The sequence below is a fragment of the Sorghum bicolor genome, chromosome 4 (assembly GCF_000003195.3).
Source record: "Sorghum bicolor cultivar BTx623 chromosome 4, Sorghum_bicolor_NCBIv3, whole genome shotgun sequence".
NCBI lineage: Eukaryota > Viridiplantae > Streptophyta > Magnoliopsida > Poales > Poaceae > Sorghum > Sorghum bicolor.
Genome location: NC_012873.2, coordinates 65,295,927 through 65,313,268, shown reverse-complemented (window position 1 = coordinate 65,313,268; position 17,342 = coordinate 65,295,927). Strand labels below are relative to the sequence as shown.

The 17,342-nt window shown below is 43.1% G+C and overlaps 1 protein-coding gene across 2 annotated transcripts; it reads right to left on the bottom strand.

Annotated features, from left to right (window-relative positions):
* Positions 321–7,639, bottom strand: LOC8081937 (LRR receptor-like serine/threonine-protein kinase ERECTA). Of its 2 annotated transcripts, none has more exons than XM_021458593.1 (27): positions 7,558–7,639; positions 6,751–6,892; positions 6,587–6,658; positions 6,421–6,492; positions 6,106–6,177; positions 5,942–6,013; positions 5,806–5,877; positions 5,527–5,598; positions 5,369–5,440; positions 5,221–5,289; positions 5,066–5,137; positions 4,892–4,963; positions 4,665–4,736; positions 4,516–4,587; positions 4,360–4,431; positions 4,211–4,282; positions 4,007–4,078; positions 3,856–3,927; positions 3,708–3,779; positions 3,508–3,579; positions 3,289–3,357; positions 3,134–3,205; positions 2,964–3,049; positions 2,743–2,880; positions 2,160–2,525; positions 1,520–1,893; positions 321–972 (listed from the first exon to the last, which is right to left on the bottom strand). In XM_021458593.1, exons 1-27 carry the CDS (start codon positions 7,622–7,624, stop codon positions 604–606), a joined length of 2,976 nt encoding a protein of 991 aa, XP_021314268.1. In that variant the 5' UTR covers positions 7,625–7,639; the 3' UTR covers positions 321–603. The 2 variants fall into 2 exon arrangements, with proteins under 2 accessions (XP_021314268.1, XP_021314269.1); XM_021458594.1 differs by having other exon boundaries at positions 1,520–1,890.

Sequence of the window (17,342 nt, the reverse complement as noted above, 5' to 3'; positions counted from 1 at the left end):
GAGACACTGAGACTGTGGCCTTCATGCATGGGCATGGCCTTGGCCTCGGTCCCCATGGACTCTCAAAATGGAAAACCGGGAAGCAAGAGAATTTTTTACAGCAGCAGTTGTTACCGGTAACCATGCACAGCAGGGTAGCTGCCGCCTGCCGGTGCTAACCCAAGCGACAGTGCAGTGCAGCAGTGACCTGGGATTCCCCGTGGCATTATCCATGAGTAGGAAGCCCAGGATCTGGAGCCAGGATAATCTTCAGCCAACCTTAAACAGTGCTCTGATTGAGCAGAGCATAACCGTCCCAGCTGAATATAACAGAACAAGTCAGTAAAAGCAGCCTGCACATAAATCCATTCCGTTAGATGCACTTCGATTTTCCCAGCAAAACTCCACTCCTATTTTAGTACACTTCGCACAGTCCCAAACCACAGGTGAAAAGGGATGTGAAATAACGGAGAAAAATAGCTAGTGCCTAGTGAAGTCCCAAGGAGAAGGCAGCATATTTACAGAGACTCACAGGGCGCCAGATAACCCTTGTAAATTTGTAACCAAAATGCTGCAAACTGCAGGTTTAACTCTTTGAGATCATCATTCAGACAGACGATCGACCTACTCCGTGCTTCGCGATATCACCTCGCCAAACTTCATGAAGAGCTCAGCATCGGACGCACTAGATGAATTGGCGCAGGAGAGGGCGCTGCCGCCTCGTAGGCCGACATACTCACTGACATAGCTCGGAGCCGTGGATGACTTCTCCAACGCCTGTGGCTGTGCCTGCTTCGGGAGCGGACCTGGGCAGACTAGGCTGTCAAGGACGCGCGCGACCTCATGCATGGTTGGTCGATCCGACGGCTGCCTCTTGCTGCAAAGGAGCGCCAATTGGAACACCTTCTTGACCTCACCAAGGTCTTTGCACGTGTCGGTGATGTCTTGGTCGACCATCTCCATGACCGTGTTCTCTGCGGCTTTGGATAGGATCTGGAGGTAGCAGATAGCAAATGAGGACAACTTTGATGAGTTCAGCAAGTTACAAATACAAACATTCCTTGATAGAAGCATTATTTCCCTGTGCCACCAATACATCCAAGAAATGCAGTATTAATTCAACTTTGGGATTTTATTTTAAAAAGACTAAGGACGAAAGAAGTAAACGACATTACATATCAATGATCTGTCAAAAAGTAAGAGTCAGCTACAAATATCGTGATAATAGTGTGCAGCATGTAAAATTTTCAGGCACATGATTGAAGGCAGGGGACAAGTATGGCAGGCTTTATGGGACACTGGCAAGTTATAATTGAACTTTCACCAGCCATACAATGAATCACACCACCACAGTGAGCACAGATCTATTCACATGATGGGTTTCATGTTGCTGGTCCCCTCGGATGGAACCAGATCTAATGCACATGATTGAGTACATATTGAGCCATAAAATCCAAAGGTATATATATGTGAAGTGGAACTACGAAAAAAAACCAAGTAAATTATTGGAAGCATGTAAAAAGATACATGAAATAGTTACCAAGTGATGAAGATTGCACTCATCATCGACAGGCTTTTTGCCAGTAAGCAACTCCAACAAGACAATGCCGTAGCTGTATACATCCGATTTCTCGTTGAGCCGGGATGTTCGTGCATACTCAGGGTCAATGTAGCCAATGGTGCCCATCACGTATGTTGATGTGTGCGTCTTTGATACACACAAGCTCTTGGCAATACCAAAGTCAGCAAGATGAGCCTCATAATCTTTGTCTAGGAGGATATTCTTTGACTTCACATCCCTGTGAATTATTCGCGGACTGCATTCATGGTGAAGATAAGCAAGGCCATGAGCAGCACCAAGAGCAATCTTGAGGCGAGCCTCCCAATCGAGTTTCTTTTTCTTCGATGAAGCTGCTAAAATTAACAAAAATGTACCAATTAGAAACATTTGCAGGAAGTTTACGATTGTCTTGTTAATGCATTGAAATACCCTAACCAAAGGAACAGTGACAATATCCAGATATCTTTATAGGAAAGTGACCAGTAGGTGCTTGCTGGCAGATGAACATGTGAAAGCTAACACAAATGAAAAAGAGACCAGTCCTCTAAATATTATGTGTTTTGCCAAAAATGGTGCTATATGCAGCCTAACTCCCATACGTATTCTGCATTTCACTCACCATGTAAAATGTCCCAGAGGCTGCCATTTTCCAAGTAGTCATAGAAAAGAAGATTCCCAGAAGGTGACAGGGAGTACCCCTGAAGGCTTACAAGATTCCGGTGTTTGATGCTTCCAACAGTCTCAAGTTCAGTCTCAAATTCCTTCAAGCTCTGGGGGTAGTGAGCATATAGCTTTTTAATCGCAATCGGCTTGCAGTTCTTCAGATCACATCTGTAGACTGTACTTGAGGCTCCGTAACCAATAATGTATTTTTCGCTCAAATTTTCAGTCATCCTCATTATATCATCATATACATGGAGGGCCATGTTCATGTGGAGGATCACAAGTTTGGGAGGAACGTTGCTTGATGCTGCAGCAAGGTTATCTGTCACAGTGAATTAGTAATATTATTTAATTAAGAGCCATACAAGTCACATAAACTGTCAGCGCATCTGAATTCTCAACTCGGGAGACAAGAATGAAAAGCTGTTTGGGACAAACTGATTTGAAACTTCCAATATGACTAACGTTAACAGTTAAAAAATAGTTATTGGATTTTTTTTTGTTAGAGCAATAGATGAGAAACCAAAAAGATGCATCACCTGGTTTGTTTACAGAGACATCTTTGGGCACTGGTGAGTTCTGTGGCCAGCAAACAGCTACTAGGATAACGAGCAAAATAACAAGCCCTACGACACCAATACCAATAAATGCAGCCTTTGGGGCCTTTGAGGTAGAGGCTGCAAACGAAAAAACGAGGGTACGTTAAATTAGTGATGTATTTATGCTCAGAGCAACTTAATGAAGGTAACAATGTGCATACATGTCTTCATTTTCTCAGCACTGGGTAACTGTGTGCATGAAGAAGAGCGAAGCCAATAGCCACAAAGTCCAGGGTTACCCAAGAAGCTGGAAAGTTAAGATATAAATATGGATTGGTAAACAAAGACATTACGCAGGAATCATTTAATCCCAGAGGACAAAGAGCACCACCTGTCGGGTGAAAATCGTGAGAAGTTGTTGTCTGTAGGTACAATACCATAAAGGTGGTTGTATGATACATTTCTGCAAAAGCGCTCAAGAATAAATGCACCATAAGTGAAAGCCAGACACAGACGGTTTAAATAACTTTTCAGCTGTTAACTTACAAGACATTGAGACTCAAGCAGTAAGCAAGTGAAGAGACATCTCCAGTAATATTATTGCTTTCTAATTTTCTGAAAGGACAAAAAAAGAGATAAAGATCAGCCTGCAATAATTGGCACAGAATACACCATTAATACGCAGTCCACTGCTTGAAACATTTTTACTGTACATTATCGTTTTATCAGTTTTGAAATGATATAAGAAGAAACATGTACACTTACAACAGGATCAGATTTTGTAGCATCCCAACCTCTTGAGGAATCAGGCCAAGGAGGTGGTTGTAGGACAAATCACTGAAATGAAATAAAATGTGTCAATGTTACTTGCATAAGAAGGGACCAACATAGTAGAGTATTCTTCCATTATATATATATAAAAACATAGTAGAGATTTTAGCACTGTTAGATCAGAAGGTGTTTACATCTCCATGATGCTCCTCAAGTTCCCAAATTCAGCAGGAATGTGTCCACCCACATTATTTTTGCTTAAGTTACTGCAGGAATTACAGTGACATTATATCATGACATCATTCAAACATTTGCATTAAAATAATAGGTTATAAGACTTACAGCCTCAAAAGATGCTCTAGTTTCCCAATAGCTGAGGGAATTGAACCAGTGATCATGTTACAGGATAAGTCCCTACAGATATCTTAATGTGATATCATAGCACCCAAAGCAATTACTTGAAAACAATGACCGATTAGCTGCTGGAACTTACAGAGTGTCTAAATTTCTCATTCTTGCTACCTCAATTGGAAGTGCTCCACTGAGATGATTTGATGACAGATTCCTAAACAGTATGGATGAGTACAAATTATTAAGTGATATGATCAGATCTGTACTATTATATAGTGGCAGCCTAGTTGATCAATTAAAAATACAATTTAAACAAGAAAATATCAGGAATCACCAAACCGCTTACAGATAAGTCAGACTCTCAAGCTTGTGAAATGAACGTGGAATGGTTCCATTCAATTTATTGCCATAAGCATTGCTGTTACAAGAGCCAGAAGGTTATGTATCGAACCGCCAAAGATGCCATAAAACTTCAGGAGAACAGATGGAACTTACAAACTAATGAGATTTGCACATGAACTTAAATTCTCAGGGATAGGCCCTATAAGGTTGTTGTTTGCAAGGTTCCTGTGAATAATAAGTGGCAAGCAACATTGACATTAGCATTCCGTACGCATCATAGGTAACAAATATGAAAAGAAATATACTTACAATTCAAACAATTCTGTGAGTTTTCCAAGATCAGGAGGAATGAACCCAGTCAATAGATTGTCGTTCAGTTCCCTGAAACCAGATGTATTTAAACTGGGAACAACACTAAACTAACAAGAAGCAGAGTAACATAAAAACTACACCCTTACAGGTAATGCAGTGTCGACATATTACCAAGCTCTGGTGGTATCGATCCAGTTAGCCTGTTGCCTTGCAGGTATCTATCAGCACAACATACTGTGAATGGGCCTTACTTATATGATTAAAAAGTTTGATGAAAGCTAGAATTTTTTGTCAGTGCAACTGCTCAGGTAAAATCATCACAGATGAATCAACTATGAAACAAATGCATAAAAAATAAAAAAAAAGAGCTTACAATTTCTCAGTGTATGTCAAGTTGCCCAGTATAGACGGTATTGGGCCCGATAGCTCATTGAAACTCAGATCCCTGGATCATTACAAAGTAAAAAAGAAAAAGAAAAGAAAGGCCATTAGTGCTACTACCTCTGCTTAAAACTCAAGAAACCTTAGAAGCCATAATTTAACTTACAGCACTGCAAGCGCCTGCATAAGGCCAATCACTGATGGTATAGGGCCAGAGAATTTGTTCCCTTGCAAAGACCTGTACAGATATATTTCAAATCACTGCTTGCAATAATCAAACCAAAAGCATTTCTTTCAATAAATAGGATTACTATCACATACAAAGTAGCCACTTGCAGGAAACCAATATTGAATGGGATTTCTCCAGTAAGGTGATTGTTTGACAAATCCCTAAAATACTGAAAGGTCAGGAATGCTCTACAAGTGAAATATTGATCAGCGTTATTCAAAAGGAATAGAATGTACATACAAGACCTGAAAGCTTGTACAGTTCCCTATGGTTTCTGGTATTGTACCCGTCAAGCTATTGTTCTTCACATCACTGAGATAAACATAAATACCATTCTGAATTTAATAAAGGGCATAACTTGCTCCGTGATTATAAACAAAGGGAGGCAATTCACTCACAAGTACCACAGACCAGTTAACTGGCACATATCGGAAGATAGGCTTCCTTCTAAACTATTGCTTCGCAATCCCCTGCACATGAGAAATTTAGATGTGAACGAGTGTGATGAACCAAAAGGTGGCCTCACCTACATTATATGTGTATATAGTGCAAATATCATTAATGGTTCAACCTATAAATGACATAAAATCACTTTGTAAGCATTTGCTAGGCTCTTAAACTAGGCAACTGAGGTACTAAACCAAAACAAAATTTCTTCCTTCACAAGAAATACTTACAAGTATTGAAGAACCTCATTCCAATATATTAGATTTGGAATTTCACCACTTAGCTTGTTTTGAGCCAAGTCCCTATGGTGCATATCGCATTAGATTAAGCTCAATTAATACCACGTAATACATTATTAGGACTTACAATATCTTCAAATTTGGAAGTTGAGAGAGTGTCGATGGAATCACCCCCACCAGATTGTTGTTCTTCAAAATCCTACAAAGACAGGAAACAGCACCACACATGATGAAACAAGCAGTGAGGATAATTTTGTTTAACCTATACCTGGCATGAAAACTATAACTTACAAGTTCTCAAGGTGCTTCAGCTTGGATATGGAGAATGGTATGTCTCCTTCTAGATTGTTAGAGGACAAGTCCCTGGATCAAAATAGGAGTGCTGTTAGGGAGTATTCGTATAGAAATATAGGGATGGTAATCAAGGACACAAGAAATTATATTTTAACAAGGAAACAAACTGCAAAAGAAAAGAAAAAAAAACGGAGGGCGGCTAAAAATCCAATACTGAGGGGGAGTTTAGAGTCAAACAAGCCAACGAATAATTGAAACTAAACCATTTTTTGAAAAAAGAAAATGACATAAGCAAAACTGAAACCTACTTACAGAGTTTCAAGCAACGAACAATCACCAATCTCATCAGGGATCTGTCCCGAGAGTCCATTCGACTTCAAATCTCTAAAACACAACCCAACATAAAGTGAAAAAAAAAAAGAGTTAAGCACAGCTCAGCATCTGACGTTCATACGAGGAAACAATGCAGCATCACTACATTGAGGCAACACGTTGCAGACTCCCGATGGCCGGTGAGATTTCACCCTCGAGATTCAGCCCAGAGAGGTTGCTGCATCGCACACAGGAATGGTGTCAGTAACCACACATCCGCGCTAGCAGTAGAGTGAGAGGCCAGTAGTTTCGCTACAGGAAACTCCTTACAGCGCGGCGACAGCGAAGGTGACGTTGTCGCATAGCACGCCGCGCCACGAGCAGTAGCCCGGCGATGCGCCATCGCCGGACCAATCGTACAGCGCGTTGCCGCCGTCGCGGAAGGATTTCTTGATCTCCAGCAGTGTTGCCCCTGGATCAGTAAAAGCAGCGGCAGCACCAGAAGAAGAATCAATACAAAGAAGTTGAGGAAAAACCGGAGTTCGTTAGGCGAGTAGAAAATTTTAATATCAGCGGAATACAAATTAACACCCAAGGAAAAACTAACATCAGGTTTTACGGCCAGAACAGGAAGAGGAGAGCATCCAAGCACACGAAATGGCAGTAAAAACGCATTTTTACACACAAAGCGCATGGATACCAAATGGAAAAAAAAAACAGAATCACAACAGGCCGCGCTCTAGGAACTAGGATAGGGTGGTGTGCTCGCTAGCTAGCTCGGGTTGCCGCGGCACTGCACTGCAGAAACTGCTCCCCAAGGACAGCAAAGAACAGAAGATGCTACTACGAACAGGAGGGAGGATTAGATTAATCAAGTACTTTACCAATAGGAAAAGGAACCGGATATAAACAAAGACCACGCCCCCTAATGCTAAAAGCGGCCGGCATCCTAGCAGCAGCGCTAATAAAATAGCAGCACAGCACGACCACGAGCACGAGCACGAGCAAGAGCAAGCACCCGCGGCCGGCCCCTGAATCCTAGCAACCTGCTCTCTCGAGCAGCGCGAAACCCACCACCAGGGAGCAAAACCTCTGCGGGAACCAAACCGAAGCACGGGAAGTCGGCGGGGAACCAACCGTCGTCGGCGACGGCGGCGGCCGCGAGGAGGAGGAGGGCGGCGAGGGCCCGGAGGAGGCGGGCCATGGCCGGCGCTGAGCCGCGACGGGGTCGGGGCAGCAGTGGCATTCGCTCGCGAGGCGGGGTGGCGCGGTTTAATGGACTCGGGGTTTTTGGTTGGTTTCTCGGGATGCCGAGCCTTGTGCTCTCCTCGTGGGAAGCGTCGTCGGGTTGGCGAGGCGAGGCGAGGCGAGGCGAGGGAGGAGGGGATTTGGGTTCCTGTGCTGTGAGGACAGACGGTGGAAGGCCTTGTTTAGTTCCAAAAAATTTTCCAAAATTTTTTAGATTTTCCGTCACACCGAATCTTTAGACACATGCATAAAGTATTAAATATATACAAAAATAAAAACTAATTACACAGTTTGGTCGAAATTGACGAGACGAATCTTTTGAGCCTAGTTAGTCTATGATTGGACAATATTTGTCAAATACAAACGAAAAAGCTACAGTGTCGATTTTACAAAATATTTTGAAACTAAACAAGGCCGAAGTGGGCCGGCCACGTCCATGTGGTTCACTGCCGCATTGGTCCTCACTTCACTTGGCCCGGTTGGATCCGGGATTACCCGGATTTTTTTACCGTCTGACTCTGGATACCCGGGTTCTCTGTCCATGTTTATCTGAGCTGTAGTTTTGGATTTTATCAAAAGCTGGCGTTCTAGTTTTTTCTGAGAATTTTTTGCCATTGATTTTCTAATAAATTTTAAAGTGAACCACACTTATCATCATCTCGTTCATATTTTTATTCTCGCTTCGTATATAAGGACTAAATCTTAACTCTACAATATCTTATTAACATACGCATGAACCAATATAAGGTGTTATGTTTTAACAAAGTATGTATGGATATTGTAGGGCGCCCTATTGTTCTCATTAACAGTTGTTCACTTTACATCCATTATATTGATGTCAAACATCATGTCCGAGAAACACATTAATAATAACAAGAAGTTTGATGCTATCGTACGTGAATTCACATTTGAGGCTCATATATATAAACTCGTTATAATGACACTAGCTATAACCATAATACCACTGGCCCACCATAACAGTAACCTAGAGAACAATAGGGCGCAGTCCGATAACATATAACAGTGACCTAGAGAATTTGACGTTGTATCGAGCCCGTTCGTTTGTCTTATCATACACAGTGTTTTTTACAAGATACGTGCAGATTAAATATTTTTCAACTTAAATTAAGTTTATAAAAAAATACATGTAATTTATATCTCTAATAAGTTTATTATAAAAATATAATCAATGATCCATCTAATAATACTAATTATATATTATAAATATTAATATGTTTATACATATATTTGGTTAAAGTCAAAAGTTTTCGATTATCAGGAAACGAGAATAATATCTGTTTTAGAGTGGGGGAGTAACTGAGTTTGCGGAGACAAATCGTATTGACTTTTGAGTGAAAAAACACCGAGAGCAATCTATGCAAGACGGTGAGCGCCAACGGAAGGACACAGACGAGTGTCTCGCTCTGCGCTCACGCCTCACGGTCACTGGCGCCGTGGCGGGCGCGCGTGCATGGTGGACACGCCCGAAAGCAAGCACGCCGAGCCGAGGCCAGCGAGGCCCGGACGCCGGACGGGTTGGCAGTGGCACTGCCGCACCGCAGTGGCACATGCGGGGGCGCGGCAGGGCCCAGGATCTCGTCGGCGTCGCTGACACCCTCCCCATCATGTCGCTCTGGTCCAGTCCAGGCAGAGCCGCAGAGCCATGCCCGGACCGGCCCCCGGCCTGTGTGTGATTCTCCACGCTCTGCGTGAGATCAGGCCTTGTTTACTTCCCAGAAAATTTTGCAAAATTTTTCACATTCCCCGTCACATCGAATCTTTAGACGCATGCATGGAGTATTAAATATAGACGAAAATAAAAACTAATTGCACAGTTTGGTCGAAATTGACGAGACGAATCTTTTGAGTCTAGTTAGTCCACGATTGGACAATATTTGTCAAATACAAACGAAAGTGATACAGTGTCCGTTTCCCAAAATTTTTCGGAACTAAACAAGGCCTTAGTTTTCAAATTTTTTCAAGATTCTCCGTCATATCGAATCTTGCGGCACATGCATGAAGCATTAAATATACATGAAAATAAAAACTATTTGCACAGTTTATCTGTAAACCGCGAGATGAATCTTTTGAGTCTAGTTACTCTATGATTGGACAATGTTTGTTAAATAAAAACGAAAGTGCTACAGTATCATTTTTCACAAGTTTTTGCGAACTGAACAAGGCCTCAATGACACCGCCTGCCCTGTCGTCTCGTCAGACACAGCTTTGAAATCTTGGGGAAGCAAACGGTCCCAGTTCTTCGTCATCGTAACACAAGTTGCTCAGGCTGGTCACCACGCATGTAAACTCTTCAAAATGGACAGGAGCATAAACATCGTGATCAATTCTCTGGCAGATGAAACAGTTGACTTCTTAACTCTCAGTACGTAGGGTAGAATACGAGGGAGAAAACTCAGCCGGCATGAAAGCAAAGCAGCACTCGATCAGCTGAGGCGGATATATCTACGTTATGTCAGTGTCAATGCATAGTTTCATAACACAGTTACCGAGACTATAAACTAGGTAACCGAGCTATATGAGTTTCACGAGGATGAAACTCCTCTCTCATCTGATGAAACTTCTTCATTTAGAACTCTGTCAAGTCAGCAATTTTGCTTACGTGACATCTTATTTAATGTGCATGATACTCTTATGAAACATGTATTGAGACTGTCTTTATGACTATGTTTATCCGGGCACACTGTAGTTTGCCATACATGCATGAAACAGCGGCATCGATTCTGTTCTTCCGGTAGGTAGGTAGTAGCAGCATATATTGCCGCATTCCAGATTTGCAGTAGCAGCATAAAGATACCTCTGTGAAGTAGCATGCACAACATCTCCGGCTAGGCCATGGTAAGATTAACGATCTACTCAGGATTCATTCTTGCTTCGACGGCAGAGCAGCAGCCTTTTTTTATTAGCATGTGCGGTGCCGACTGTCACTGTGGAAAGCTTTGCTCTGCTTTACCCCCAAACACAACATCTCGAAAGACTCGTCGTGCTAATGTTCCACATGCTCATTCTTGAGCAGCCTAGGGCCTTGTTTAGTTCCGAAAACTGAAAAGTTTTCGGAACTGTAGCACTTTCGTTTGTTTATGGTAAATATTGTCCAATCATATACTAACTAGGATCAAAAGATTCGTCTCGTGATTTACAGTCAAACTGTGTGATTAGTTTTTGTTTTCGTCTATATTTAATGCTTCATGCATGTGCCGCAAGATTCGATGTGACAGGGAATCTTGAAAACTTTTTGGATTTCGGGGTGAACTAAACAAGGCCTAGATATTTTTTGTTTGTTTGAAAGGTACACCAGACTGATTTTTGAAGGGACGACCATGGACAAAGCCGAGGCTGCGTCGGCACGAAGGCCTCTGCCATGCCAATTGCCATGTCTGCCGTCTGAAACATTCGCTGTATCCCTTCTGTTCATCTGAATACTGAAGTTCTCGCGGGTCGCGGGGCTGGCTGCCGCCTAGTGATCAGATGAATGCGCATGCGCTAGTTAGAGCAAGCTTGGAGCTTGTACGTCCATCTACCGTACTGTTAGTTGGCTAATGGCTACAGCTATGTTACTTGTATAAAAAAGCTTATACACAAGGGCTAACGGATATGGTGGAATTCCTGCTAAAACGTACTAGACGTGTCCTTGGAATTGTTCCCTACTTGTGATGTTTTGGCTCTATCAGCGGAGTATAGTCGTAACATATCCTTTTGTCACCTATCAGCGCTTTTAGTCCAAATTGTTTAGGTCTTGTGTCAACTAGAGTAAGCTAATATTGGATTAGAACTAATCGTTAGTCTAACTATTAGCTCCCCTATTTGGATAGACTAATTAAGACTGCAAATTAATTGACAAATACTTAATTCCATTATGTATCAAACCGCACCTAATTAGATGTGTATATGTATACTATGCGTGAGTATCTACGATTCCATTGAAGAAGAAAGAGCACGCAAGTTTCCCTCCCTGCACAAGGCTGCATACGTACGTGGTGGACGGGCAGTGCCCAGTGCCATAGTGTCCCGTACGTCCACGGAGGCTGTCTTCAGTAACAAATCTATTTGGGAATCGGATTCAAAATAGTTCTCCAACACAATATCTATAATCTTTAATAATGTAATTATATAGAAGACTCATTTTATGAAAGACATAACTTAAATTTGGACATTCTATTTTTCTCGAGATACATTTGTAGAGAGTGTTTTTTAGCTTTTGTTGTTGGAGAAGAAAGACGATCGCCGAAGACGGCAATATTCCGGTCAAATCTTCCGGTACCATTTTGTACACATATACGTACTGTTGATATAAACGAAGGCAAACAACCCAGAAGCCGTACCTTGACCGTAGATGCGCCGCCAGCACTAGTAACAAAGACTGGATGACTGGATCCGGTACACGCCCGTACTACCTCACGCCTGTTTTTATTTTTTTACCGTGCACGCAGGCGCAGCGGCAGCAGGTGAGGGCGACTCTTACGTCTTGACCCATCTGGATCTGGTACTCTCCCGTGCCGCCCTGCTGAAATACCACCACACCTGCGCCTGACTGCCCGAGACGAAAGGACCCGAAATGAATGTTGGGCTGGTGTACGGACAAATGACAAAGCCCGCCCGGCCGCGCACAAGCATTGCTTGCTTTGTTTGGAAGTTTTCGGGTTGGGCCGAAGGGGATGGCCGACTGTACGAGACAGGCAGTTGGGCTGGTCCAGTACAAGCACACAAGCGCCAGAGCATGGACGTAACATTCAAACTGGGCTGACGACCCCTTGCGACGTTTCTATTTTCAGTGTTATTATTATGAGTCCCTTTTTTATGGGATCTTTGTCAGAGCAGGCGTTGCCTCAGATGCTCCGCTGCTTATAAACAAGCACTATATGTTTGGATCATTATCAGTAATAACTCAGCAAAGCCTAATAAGCGGCTGTATCTGGTAATGGTAACCGGCAACCCACACACAAAAAAAGATTCATAGCACGACGTTTCCTCGCCGAGATTCCCCGGTTTCGTCGCTGAATGTCTGTTTGCTAGCTCCCGCACAGAACGGCAACTGGTGGATAAAGCCTTTGCTGCTGTCTCTGTCCAAGCAAAAGGTCAGGCGATATTATCCAATCGAAACCGATGCATATCCACTCGACACCGAGCGGTCGATGCAAACCTACCGCGTCGAAAATCTGCTACTGGATTGGATCATTGGATGAGTATATTCCAACGCCTCTGCTGTTTTTCTTTCTGCTCCTGAAGTGGTTGGGCGTTGAACTTTGGATGAAAACAAGAGGGGAAGTATTCAGAGAATCGCAGCACAAGTAGAAGTATTCAACGTGAACATAATGGGGTTCAGTTTAGAACATACCAACCCCTGCCCTGCTGTTGCAGCTGTGCTTACGCAGGTCCTGGACTGCTGATTGTAGTTGGTTGGCAGTAGAGCGTCAGTGTTTGACATCGCAAATGTGCAGGAGACGGCAGTATCGCTGGCCTCTCCAGACCTGGATGAAGTGTCAGTCCTGTTGCTTTGCTAGACCTGTTATTCTGCTATTATCAACAAGAAGCCATATGCAGAGAAGCATGCATGCAACGAAATGGACTGCAGTGACTCCAAGTTTTTAAAGTCTATCAACAAAACAAGTGCTGTAGTACTTCCCCAGATTTAAATAGATGATGTTTGTGGCTTATCAACTTCATGAACACTTTTTTTTTTCACGATCAAGATTTCAGCCCGTTTTTCATTAAGAGAAAGGTAACCAAATGTTACACTCACAATTTGCAAGTAACCTCAGCAGTCAGATTCGTCAAAAGAAAAAAAAAATCCGATCATAGTTGCCAGGCTGATATAGATATGGCGTAATGATCAAAGTTAGGAAGCGGTCATGTTCCTGCATCCGGTAGGCATGGCCTAATGATCCATCAAATGGAGGATGGCACTCTCTTTCGTTAATTAAAAGTGTGTGTGTGTGTGTGTGTATATATATATATATGGCGATCTTGATAAGGTATACCGTTTTATTAAGGACACACGCAGCGCGGTGCGCGGCAGGCCAAATCAGATAGAGTGCGAATCCCAAGACTGTGGTTGACAGCTAGTATGCCAAGTCATCGACGATCATGACGCTAACCTTGGTGATATGATATATATGCAAATGAATAAATAAATAGATGTGGTCCTTTTCACGCGAAAAGGCCCTGGCATTTTTTTTTTGTGGGCATGGTACCAATCGTACGTAAACTAGCTAGCAAGCTCGGCGTGAACGCGTGGTGCTCAAACTGTTTTATCCAATTGTTTGTCCATGCGCCGTCCATTCTCCGTTTTCACAACAAATCAAATCAAAATTAACAATCGCCCTGGTGTACCGTGTGCAGGAGATGCATATCTTTCTTCTTGTAAGGGTTTATTTGGTTCTTCTTACTGAATTTTAGCTAGCTAAACTAATATATCTGGAGTCACCGTTGTCTAGGTCATCCTTTTCACGATCCGTGCCGGCTCCTGTCGACGTCGCGAAGGATGCTCATGCACCAGCGTCCTCCAGCTTGCCGCCACAGTCGTCCTCGCTCGTGCTGGATCCTAGGGTTCTGCCGGCCGCCACCACCATCATCTGTACGGCTCCAGCCAGCACCAAATCTGCAAAAGGGGAGAGAGAAGAGTGAGGAAGATAAAGAGAGGAAGATAGAGAGATGGGGAGACTATATGTGTCCCATCTGGTGCTGTCCTTCACCAGATCTAGCCGGTCTCCACCGGATGTGGCTCGTCTCCTCCTCGTCGCTGTCTTCGTTGCAACATAGAGAGAGAGGGAGCAGTGAGCGATATATGTATGTATATATATAAATATATAAATATATATATATATATATATATATATATATATATATAGGGAAATTCCTTTCTACACATACGTGTAGTTACTCTCATCTTCAATAAACCACATTGTGTATGTATTCATACTTGTTTATTGGTTTGAGTATGTTTATATATCATATTAAAATACTCTAGATCTTACCATGCGAAAAATTTTCAAAAAAATATATATTTTAAATATATTACTAAAATGCCAATACTATATTATATACAATAAGTATAACCATATACTCTATGTATGTATGCATACTTAACATACATATCACTCTAGATGGTCTAGTATGATCATATACTTTGTCTATATACATTTCATCCGGTCATATACAACTTAAATCTAGAGATATATAGAGAGAGAGAGAGAGAGAGAGAGAGAGATCAGTGAAGGAGCAGAGGAACACATGAGAAAGATAGGCCATGACTCATATAGTGCGTGTCGCTGCTTTCTTTGGTTTGTGCGTCGCTGTCTCTTTTGTGCCATGACAACTGGAACCCATAGTCACGTGGCGAGCCACGAGTGTCCACCAGCCTCGTTTTTAGATTGTTGACTTGGAGTAGCGCATGAATCCATTAACCGAGGTGTTTATTTTATAACGACCGACTCCGTTAATTCATTAATAGATGCGGTTGTTATTATGCAAGCGCCTTGATTAACGAAGGCAATCGTTTTAAGGCAACCGTATCCGTTAAAGTTTAACCGAGGCGGATCTTTGGGAGGGCGACCTGGCTCAGAACAATGGAGATGTTCGCGAGGTGTGCCCGCCTTTGATAAAAAAATGGTAACGCCATGCAAAAGAAATTCCGTAACAGTGTATTTTAGCTTTGTTTTAGTCAGTGTGTTTAGAAGTTTAGCTACTAAAGTGACTAAGATTTAGCTGACTAAAATTTAGCAAACGTAGCCAAACATGCTCTAAAAGTGCATGTGGTGTGCCACAAGCAAAACGTGCACGCATCATGTCGAGTTCCAGGTATGCATAGTAGCCCAGTTAGGTTCTGGTTTCTGAACTCGGTGAGGCACGGCATAGGAAGCGCTGGATGGCTCCCAACCTCCGAGTCCAATTGTCCAATGAGGAGAATGACACAAGGGTGGTGTCGCGACCAGCATGATCTCATCAGCTTACGGTACGGTTCTGTCCTGGCTTGGCAAACTGGACACCGGAATTCACAAATCGTGCTCAGCACATTCGACTTTCGTAGCACTACCACTACGTGCTATGGTACCCATGACCACTCCCCGCCGTCCCTTCAGGACTTGAGGTCCAGGCAACTGGTACGGTGACACCCAGCCACCCAGGCTGCACATCCAATGACGTACGAGGGTCCACAAAAAGTGTCATGCCAACTGCCTGCCATGCCATGCGCCACCGAAGGTGCAAGTGCAAATGCAACAATGCTCTGCTCACAAGCCTCAGTTCTCAACCTCAGACCAGGAACCAGAGATGTTCAGTGTGACAACAACACGGGCCTTTAAAATTTTTTGTTGACAGAACGCGTGCCGGCGGCATGCACTCCGTACGAGGGCCTAAGTTACAAAAAAATTTAATATTTTTCATCACATCAAATCTTTAGATGCATACATAGTAGTATATATATATAATGACTAAATTATAAGTCTGTAATTTACGAGACAAATTTTTTAAGCCTAACTAGTTTATGATTGAACAATAATTATCAAATATAAACAAAAGTGCTACAGTAGTCAAAATAAAAAAACGCGTAAACTAAACAAGGCCTAGGTAGCAGTATCAACCGCTTCGAGCCTCGACTTTTTCGATGTTTCCGTTTCATATTTCAACGTACTACTATTCTGGCCTTGTTTAGTTCCAAATTTTTTTGCAAAATCGAAGCACTTTCGTTTGTATTTGACAAATATTATCCAATCATGGACTAACTAGGCTCAAAAGATTCGTCTCGTCAATTCCGACCAAACTTTGCAATTAGTTTTTATTTTTATCTATATTTAATACTCCATGCATATGTCTAAAGATTCGATGTGATGGGGAATCTGAAAAATTTTCCAAAATTTTTAGGGAACTAAACAAGGCCCAAGTTTCAGGTTGACGTTCAAAGTGCAGTTTGAGACCATAGCTCTCCAGAGCTTGGTCGCTGGCTGCAAGATCATGCCGTCGTCAGTTTGAGTCCAGAGTGTGAATGAGGGTGCGCGTAACGATTACATCCGCGTCTCCGGTTAGGCGGGCTCGGCAGCGAAGCAGGCCCGCGCGCATCACGCCTGGGCCCGCGCGGCGGCGACGGCGTGGGCCAAAGAAAACGAAAAGGCAGCAGGGGAGAGATCAGGATTCAGGAGCGAGGAAACGACATCCGGACCGCATCGCATCGCATCGCTGTCGCCCTCGCCCGCCGTCCACATGACCACGTGGCCGGGGGCGCCTGGCCTTATCGTTCGCCCCATCTTTTTTTTTGGGTGTCCTCCCAAAGCAGAGACGTGCTGTGCCGACTCGTGGTCGCATGCTGCATGCGGCACGCGTACCGTTTGGAGGTGCAAGATTTGCGTACTACCAGGAGCATCTACTCCTGTCAGAGTAACGGCTCTGACAAGTTCCTGGATGGATCCAGCTTCTGGAGTCTGGACGTAGGGTAACGGCTCTGTACAGCTGTTTTTTTTCTTCTACAATTGCCAGAGTGTGTAGAAGTACGGTGTACTGGTATTGAGATCTGGCTGGGGCTGGCCTTGTATTCAGAAACGGCAGCGTTAATTAGGTCAAAACGCAAAAGCTCCATTTGACGTATCCCTGAATCCTTGGTCACAGTCAATCCACCATTTTTTAGTGAAACAGTGACAACGACGACCGCTTTGATTTCTGCCTAC